This window comes from Lycium ferocissimum, chromosome 1, assembly GCF_029784015.1.
Source record: "Lycium ferocissimum isolate CSIRO_LF1 chromosome 1, AGI_CSIRO_Lferr_CH_V1, whole genome shotgun sequence".
Lineage (NCBI taxonomy): Eukaryota > Viridiplantae > Streptophyta > Magnoliopsida > Solanales > Solanaceae > Lycium > Lycium ferocissimum.
In genome coordinates, this window is record NC_081342.1 from 61,268,375 (window position 1) to 61,278,141 (window position 9,767).

General features: G+C 32.6%; 1 protein-coding gene across 1 annotated transcript; it reads left to right on the top strand.

Moving 5' to 3' along the window:
• The first annotated feature begins 474 nt into the window (after positions 1-474).
• On the top strand, positions 475-7,812 carry LOC132056708 (uncharacterized). Its single transcript, XM_059449016.1, has 7 exons — positions 475-864; positions 3,456-3,527; positions 3,606-3,673; positions 4,497-4,644; positions 4,735-4,818; positions 6,689-6,784; positions 7,451-7,812. The coding sequence occupies exons 1-7, from the start codon at positions 592-594 to the stop codon at positions 7,454-7,456; spliced, it is 747 nt and encodes a 248-aa protein (XP_059304999.1). The 5' UTR covers positions 475-591; the 3' UTR covers positions 7,457-7,812.
• The last annotated feature ends 1,955 nt before the right edge of the window (positions 7,813-9,767 follow it).

Sequence of the window (9,767 nt, forward strand, 5' to 3'; positions counted from 1 at the left end):
AGGGGTTGTATGGCAACTGGTTTGGAAGTGAGTTATACAAGTATTAAATCTTGCATAAGTAATGCCACGTTTGGTAGCTTGTTATGAGATAAGTTATTCATGAATAATATCAATACCGTGTTTAATTTGTATAACTAATACATGTATATGTTATGAGAGAATCTATGTATTGCTTTTCATACGATAAAAGGCGGAACAACTATGAATAAACTTAACCCTACATAACTAATCCCTGTATAAAATAATAACTAATTTCCTTCATAACTTTAACAAGCTACCAAACGACCCCTTAGAGTTCGGAAAATATCTGATGGAGATAAAACAATTTAAAGGACCAAAATTGATCAAGTGATTCTTATAGGACTACGTAGAACCTAATACAAAAATATAATGGTCCATTTTTGTCATGTTCTATAGATAAATACAAGCCCCTATCGTAAAATCCGCAACTTGAAAAAACAAAAACTCCACCTTTATAATCCACCATTCCCCACTCTCTTTTTTTCTCTCTCCTACTACTACAACTTTCATCTACTGTAAAACATTGTTTTCTCCTTCCTTCTCTAGACCAAAATTTTTTTTCTTATAAAAATGGTGGATGAGTTTATGGTATGCGTGGATAGGATCATAATAACAACAACATGTTTTGGAGATTCACAACAAAGTCTTTTGACTAATGTTGTTGATGGTACAACAAATGATACAAATTTGAATGTTGCAAAAACAGTTCATAATATTAAGAATAATAGTGTTAATGGTGAGGGTTGTTCAAAGGGCAGTGTTGTTAGAGAGTGTAGAATTTGTCAAGAAGAAGATGAAGAAAATGATATGGAAACTCCTTGTGCTTGCAATGGAACACTCAAGGTCCAATTTTTTTTTCCTTTCGGGGGTTGCTTTAATTCTGAAGAAAAACTGTTTCTTGATGTTGAAATTTTGGTTATAAGTTTGAGTGTTTTTGCTACCTGTTTTTATTTGCTTTCTTGAGTTGTTGGCATAGGAAATGTGTGTTAATTGTACTCTTGTTTTTCATTTCAAATGGATACAAAAGTTTAATCTTTCCTACCTTTTTTGTGGGGTTGTTTTAATCTTATTTTTTTGAAAATATTTTATTCTTTAATGTTGAAATTTTGGTTATAAGTTTCAGTTTTTGTTACCCTTTTTAATTTGCTTTCTTGGGTTGGATTTTGAAATGAATGTTATTTCTACTCTTTTAAAAAAAAAAAAAAAATTCAAATAGGTGTAAGAGTTTTCTCCTCTTTCCTTTTTTTTTTCTTTTGATTTAATTTATTTCTTTCTGGGGTTGCTTTAATATTATTTGAAAAAAAGACTGTTTCTTGAAGTTGAAATTTTGGTTATAAGTTTCAGTTTTTGTTACCCTTTTGCATTATTTCTACTCTTTTCTTCTTGTTTTTTCAATTCAAATGGGTGTAAGTTTTCTTCTCTTTCCTTTTATTTGATGGTTCTGGTTAATTCTTTTTTTGTTTAATTAAAATTTTTTGTTTAATTTGTTTCTTATGTTTGAAATTTTTTTGTCACAAGTTTAAGTTTTGCTACCACTTTTTCTTTTGGTCTAATTTTTTTTTCTTTCTGGGGTTGATTTAATCTTATTATTTTGGAAAAAAAAAGTTGTTTCTTAACGTTGAAATTTTGGTTATAAGTTTCAATTTTTGCTACCGTTTTTTATTTGCTTTCTTGGGTTGGCTTAGGAAATGTGTGTTACTTGTATTCTTGTTTTTCATTGCAAATGTTTACAAAAGATTAATCCTTTTTTTTGGGGGGTTGCTTTAATCTTACTTTTTGGAAAAATAATTGTTTCTTAATGTTGAAAGTTTGGTTATAAATTTCAATTTTTGCTACCCTTCTAAATTTGCTTTCCTGGATTGGACTTGGAAAATGTGTTTTATTTAGTCCTTCTCTTTCCTTTGTTTGCTAGTTATATTTCCTCCTTTTTTTCTTTGGTTGATTTAATTTAAATTTTTTGTTTAATATGTTTCTTATACTTGATTTTTGTTTTGTTTACAAGTTTAAGTTTTGGTACCACTTTTTCTTTGCTTTGGCTTGGGAAATATGTCTGGTGTACAACAAATTTCTTTCTCTTTCCTTGGTTTGTTGGTTTTTCTTCAATATAAAATGAAAGATTGATGCTTTGATGTGTCTTTGTGGAAGACTAAAATTTTCTTCTTCTTCTACTTCTATTTGTTTAATTAATTAGCTTTAGCAACTCCCTATGTAAAACCATAATAAAATAGTCAAAGATAATTACACTAACCCATAAACCTTTTTGCCAAGACCCACTTTTTGTAAAGTAAAAAAATTGTCGTTTACAAAAAAGGTTCCATGGGTATTCTATGGTGTACTTAGGGAGTTGGAAGTTTAATATTTTTAATCCTTTTAATTTTTGGTGTTTGTGCTTTTTTTTTTTTTTTTTTTTTATTATTCACATGATGAATGCCTTGTGCTGTGCAACTTTAGGAGTTATTTTTGTTCTTATCTAGAAAAAATCATTAACTGTGCTTGGTCACCAAACTTTTCTATTCTCATTAAATGTAGATTTTGAATATTCTACCCTTGTTGAAGAAAAAACTTAACCTGACAGAAAATATGCACCAAACAATTAAATGCACCAAAAATTAGTTGTCTTATTCTCACTATTATTATTAGTATTATTATTATTATTTTGGGCGCTTTATGATTAAATAAGTTTTAGGGATTAGAAAAAAAGTTGTTTACTTTCCCAAGTGGCTACTGCTACATTTCAGTTATATTGGGATTTTTGTTTTTACATTTATGGGAATTTATGTTAATTGATGATTGTATTCAAATGTCAAAATGTTGGAGTAAATGCTCTTTCAGTTATTATGGATCCTACACGTGGGTTAATGGGAGTTTATGGATTCAGTTTTGAGCCACTTTAAATGCTTTTTTCAGAATAAGATATTGAATTGGATCTTAAGGACTATCTTTATGTATTACAATTGAATGATCATCTTTAATGCCCTTTTGGAAGCATAGTGCTACTAGATTTGCTTCCCTTTTATGCCCAACTTTTATGTTCACATTTTATTAGATGTGCTTTTCGAGAAAGAACTTTTGCAGAGTAACCGTTTGTGTTTGACTAATCAATTTAAAAATATTTTTGCCAATATTAGAGGAGTACTTTGTGCTTGGCCAATGTCCCAAAAGTGCTGTTGGGAAAAACTACTTTTTTTAGCTTATGAAAAAAAAAAAAAAAGTTTCTGCCACTGCTAAAAGGCTTGGCCAAACACCTCAACTTTCTAAAATAAGGACTTTTTGATAAAGATAACCACTTTTTGGCTTCCCGGAAGATTGGCCAAACAGGCTCTTAGTAGAGCTTGTTAATGCTGCACTCTCACTTCAATATGTCCATTTCTTTAAGTACACCATTAGATTAAAAAGCTGAGTATTGAAATTTTTGTCATCGATTGGACGTGCAGTTTGCTCATAGGAAATGTATTCAGAGATGGTGCAACAAAAAAGGAGACATCACCTGTGAAATCTGTAACAAGGTTGGTACCTGCTTTAATGAGAATATATATCTCTCTAGTCTCAAGTGAAAATTGATTTGTTATTTTCTATTCTATCAGGTCTTTTCACCAAATTATACCCTTCCACCTGCAAGGAGCAACCCTGATGTAATGGCAATTGATATCAGGTAAGTTCATCAGGTTGTCAGCTGTATAATATTTGGCGTTTGCTTCCAAATGTGTAAAGCAGCGCCAAATGATCCAACTACACTATTGAAATTCTATATAGGGTTAATAGCACTTTTGGAGCCCTTAGTTATTGGTAAATTCTAATTTTAGTTCTTGTGATATATCTCACTAAGCATATTTATCCTTCAATAGCTTGAAATGTGGACTTTTCATCCCCTTGCTTATGAATATTAAGAGCAAAATACCTAGTGTAATCCCACAAGTGGGGTCTGGGGAGGGTAGAGTGGACGCAGACCTTACCTCTACCTTGGGAGGTAAAGAGGTTGTTTCCGATATTAACAAATTTTCAAAATTATCAACTGTTCCACCGTTTAATTACCCATATATTAATGTTAAACTTGTGATGTTGCTTCATATTTGATGGTAATATACTTCTAAAAATAGTCCAAAATATAACATATTTCCCATATAAAGGGACCGAACACACATGTTTGTTATATTTCCAATACAAAGGGACCAAACACACATGTTTTTTATGTTTCCAATACAAAGGGACCAAACACACATGTTACTTTTATTTCCAATATAAAGGGACTAAAAACACATGTTTTAATTAATTGAAGATTAAATGTGTTGAGTCATATATCACGAGGACCAAAATAAGAATTTATCATTAACTGAAGGACCAAAAGTGCTATTCTTCCTTATAGATAATCTCAAATATCAAGATTCCAGCATCTATCTAAATAGAAAATACTCTGTTTCTTATATATTTTTCAAGCTCTCTAACCTTTTTGTTCTTGGATTTGTTGTTTAAATCAGGCAAGCATGGGGACCAGGCATGGATATTAGAAATCCTCATTTTCTAGCTTTTGCTGCAGCTGAGCGTGAATTCCTGCAATCAGAGTATGATGATTATGCTATTGCTAGCAGTGGGAGTCTAGTTTGTTTCCGCTATGTTGCAATTATTGTAAGCATAAGCTGTGTAATGCTTCTATATTTTAGTCATTTTGTTTGTAAGCACTTCATTATTGAAAGTGATTGTCTTCTATTAATTCAGTTGATGCTACTCTTGCTGATACGCCAAACCTTGATGGTCACAAGGGACTTCGCTATGGTGCAAGACTCATCTTCATTCTTCAATGTAAGTAGTCATTAGCTCCATATATCTTTTGCCTTCCGAGATGTTTTGCCACTAAGGGTGTGTTTGGTATGAAGGAAAATGTTCTCCTGAAAAATAAGTGGATTTCTCACTTATTTTCTAGTGTTTAATAAGTTAAAAAAAAATTATCGTAAAGGAATTCTATATGCTAAGAAAACACTATGGGGTGAGGTGAAGGGTAGGAGAGTGGAGATGAGGGCTATGGGGGTTAAGTTGGGTGTTGGAGAAAAGTTTTACTATGTGACTCACATGCCAAGTCATACTTGTGAAGGAGACTAATGGACAATTGGAACTTTGTGAAATTCCTTCGTCTCTCTTATTCCAGTAAAATACCCATCATTCTTTTTTTTTTTTTTTATCTTCTTTGTTCATTGACATTATTTTATTTTTTGTTCCTCTTTCAGATTCATTTTTTTCTCCATTTTGTTCAATTTATTTTTTACGGAAAAAAATCTAGAGCAATTTTTTATTTTTTATAATACAGATTAGAAAGTGTTATATTTCAAAGGTTTAACTTTGGAAAATTCCTTTTGGGGGATTTTTGCAGCTGATTGAATCAGTTGCTTTTTTTCTTTAGCAGTGGATTTTGAATCATTTTAGTGGTCAATGGGGTTTTGACTTTGATACTTTTATGAAAACATTTTAGTTATAAGAATTGAAAATGATAATGACAATGAATTTTCGCCTTTCTTTTCTAGATGTAACAGGACACTCTCTACCAAATTTTATTCACCCATATTGAAGGAAATATCAATCAGTTGTTTTTGCTTTTTTCTAGTGCATTTGGGCATTGGTGGAGGATTTTTTGTCCAGTTAGTAGGTCATGTGAACTACTGAGAACATATTAATGGAGGAATGGGAGAAAGAAGATAAAAGAGTAGTTTGGCAGAGGAGAGAGGAAATCTTTGAAAGTGGGGCCCAATTTGTCCATTTGTCAAATAAAGAAGTGCCTCACACAAGTATTTGGCATGTGAGGCACATGGTAAAACTTTTCGGTGTCCACTAGGAAGAGTAATGTGAAATGTCACTTTTTTTTTTTTTTTTAAGAGAAGTTGTTTATCCTTTGGGTGTAGAGAAAATGGCAATAGCCCCAAACCAAAATTTTAACCGCACCAAACATGAGAATATTGGAAGCCAATCCATACTCAACCAGATCTCCATTGTGAAAGCCCCATACTCAACCAATTGAGCCACCCTGAAGCTTGTTTTCCCTACTTCCACTAGGAAAGTCATTTCCCTCATTTTTAAGAAACTTATTTTCCTAGAGAAAATGGTTTCCAAAAATTTTAACCAACCAAACATGAGAATATTGGAAGCCCCATACTCAAATCCATACAAAACACACCTTAAGTTGTGCTGGAGGGTTGCAGTGCCATGTTGTTCCAAGAATTGGTTGTTTTGTTAGGACTTAGGACTCTCCTTTGTCTGCATTATTAAATATGATTATGAAGTGTACTGCCTTGTATCAGCAATTAGCATGAACATTTATATCACGTTCCTGAGTTTCAATTTGTTCGTTATGGAGGCATGTGTTATGCTTTCACAAATATATGCATTATGATCTTTTGTAGACAACTTTTGTTGATTTTTCATACATAAACAGTGATACTTGCACAGACACTCTGGTAAATCTATCTGCCGATTATTTTAGCTTGAAGCATGTTTTGTGAACTTCATTATGATCTTTTGTTCGTTATGGAGGCATGTATTATGCTTCCACAAATATATGCATTATGATCTTTTGTAGACACCTTTTGTTGTTTTTTATACATAAACTGTGACACTTGCACCAACACGCTAGTAAATCTATCTGCCAATTATTTTAACTTGAAGCATGTTTTGTGAACTTCAGTTTCAGATTTCACTTCTTCAGCTGGCAGCTTTCCTCCTCCCTTGTTATGTAATGGCTCGGACATGGTACATGATACAATGCCGAAGGAGGAGGCAGGTGTGTTCACCTAACCGGTTATAATTTATACTAATCAGTCTCTTTCCTCTCATATTGTTCCCTTCAATCTTGCATACCTAAATATGAAGCAACAATAAAGTCGTAAAAGATCTCATCAAGTACAAAGGAAAGATGTTCAACTCTATTGAACCTGAGAGCTAAAATTGCTTGACTCTGTCTTAATCGAAGTGCTTGTTAGAATAAAATCAGGAAAGTGGTTCCTTGGTAACAATTGCTTCTATGATTCATCTTTTGTTTTGTAAACTTTTCCAGGCAGTTATTGTTTGTCTTTTAGTTTCTTAAGGACAGCGCTTCTGTGCTCCTACGTCATTGCTAACTTAAAAGACTTCCCTGATGCCAATTTCATGTAGTAATTGGTTTTGTTTTTCTTCTAACGACTCCTTTTCCTAACTGTTGCTTGGTTTTTCATATTCATAATCATGGTTTATCCTAATACAGTGAGTTCAAGTGAATAGAATAATTCTCTGAGTTTTTTGTAAGTGGATTTGCTCTCAATAGCTCCGGTTTACAAGTCCTGACTAAAATTGGTAGTTACTTCTTGAAATGTGGTGTACTAAAAATGACAACATTAACACTTCTCTTTAACTTGCTTAATGCTATGAAAAGCTCTTCTGCTTTATCTTACGTGTGCGCGCTTGATTTCAGGGTTAAGATGGAGCCGTGTTTGGTAGCATGCCCTTTGCAGCCTTTGTCTCTCTGATGTCTCTTATGGGCGACAATGCTGCTGTACATCAACCTCTCTTTCGACAGATACCTGTATTTATCTTCCAAGGTGCAATGTTAAGTTAGCACTTTGGTTCTGCAAATCGCCTTAGCTCTTTGAGCTCTACATATAAGCTCTGCCTTAGTTTCTCCTTAGCCGTGAACTCGTAAGCAAATGTAAATGTGACGATTTGAGTTCGCAGGCTGTTTTTATCACCATGTTCTGTAATCTAAGTTATTGGATGTCATCAAAACAATTGGCAATCCATTTGAAATTTCTAATGGAACAGTAAGAGTTATCTGCATTTTGTTGAGGGTAACATGCTTCGTTCAGTTTCGCAGACAGTTTTTGCCTGTGCACTACTCGTCTCAATTTATGTGACACCTTTTGGATTTTGAGAGTCAAACCAATTCTCTTTTAATCATTATTTTTATGTCTTTTAAATATTTTAAATAGTTAATTATTGTGACCTATGATATTTTTTATGTAGAATTATGTAAATTTGATTTTAAAAAACTTGTCCGAATTCACGGTCAAAATTAAGAAGTTTGATTTTTGAGATCTAAACCGTGCCACATAAATTGGGATAGAGGGAGTAGATGTTTTATCTTAGTCCATGGGGGAGGCTACAACTTCAAACACTGAATTATTCTTTATAGATTAGTATACTTTTCACCATTATCTAGTGTAAGATTCAAGATTAGGTCTAATATTCGAGATAAATTGACCTCCCTGGCAGGTACGTACTTATCTATGTGATTAGCACGCTTTTTAGATGTGCTCCTGCAAATCCGGCAAATTGGGACAGGGAGATCTATCTTTTCTTTGCTTACTATAGTGGGAGTAAGACTTATTTATTTTGCCCAACCCTGAAAATGTTTGAAGTTCTCTTTTACTTTTAAAACAACACTTGTGGCCTTAAAAAATAAAAAAGAAGAAACACTTGTAGCCAGTTATTCTACTTTTCTAAACTTTTTTACAACAACAACATACCCAGTGTATTCTCATGTTCTTAGCCCGGGGAGGTTAGAAGACGCCACCTTATCTTATTTTTGTGGGAGCCTTTATACTGCTTCCGACGACTCCCTCGGCTCGAAAGAACTTTTCTAAACTTTTTTATTGATGATTTTCTTAAGTAAAGATAAGAGCACATTCCATGAAACATCTGAGTGAAAAACCATAAAATATACCAGACTGGTTGAAGCTGAGACCTTATCGTTGGAGCAAAGTGGGGCAAAAAGAAGTACCCAATTCAAAATCAGACTTCGAAATAATTTCATGTACATGACGCATGAATCTCAAAGTGTAACATACACACTTCTATTTTCTGCGTTTGTTCTAACCTTATTTTTCTTTTCCAGCAAACAGTTTAACTTAGGCATTAATATTTAATCAATCAAAGTTATATGACTAAACAACATTTGAGATTTTTCCCCTTTTTCTAATCAGGTTTCAAGTCCTTATGCATTTAAACCAGTTTGTTACATTCAAAAATGCCTCTAGAGAAATTAATGGTTTTGAAAAACAGATAAAGAAAAAAAATCACCCAAATTTCAAGAGTTGGTCTAAACGAATATGATAGTTGGGACCCAAAAAAAAGTAGAATAAATTCACGTCCTTGAAATTTATCGGAAAATCACAACAGCTCAAAAGTAGAAATGTCAAAAAGGTATTAATAGGGAATTTTTTTTCAAACACAATAAATATGTTGCATTTATAGTTCCCAACAGTACAAATGTACATTATCAATCAGAGTTATCTTGTAAGCATGAAATCACTACATACAATTTACATGATTACTCACAATTCTTAAATAGATTTCTTTGCTTTTACACTTCATAGTTTTTGAAAGTAAATTAAAGTGCTTTTAGACACAATGAATTGTGTAGTCGGAGTTTATAAAGCATTTTTTTGGAGTGCTTGTAACACTATCATTCCCTTCTCATGATTAATCAACTAGCTACTATTCATGTTAGCAGTACTAGAACTATATATTAAGTTAAGAGAAGTCTATAAAAACAAGTGAGACAAGAGTAGAAGTTAACACAGTATAACATATATCTTTCGCCAAAAGCAAGATCATAATGAAATTGAACATTTGAAAAAAAAAGGGAGGCTTGATATTGGATTAGGTAGACTAGATTCAGACCTCTCTATAACAACATTTGATAATAACAATGTTTTCTCTGGAACCGATCTTCCATCTTATGTTATATTATATGTTCTGTATAACAATATTTCACTATATCAGCTAAAAAA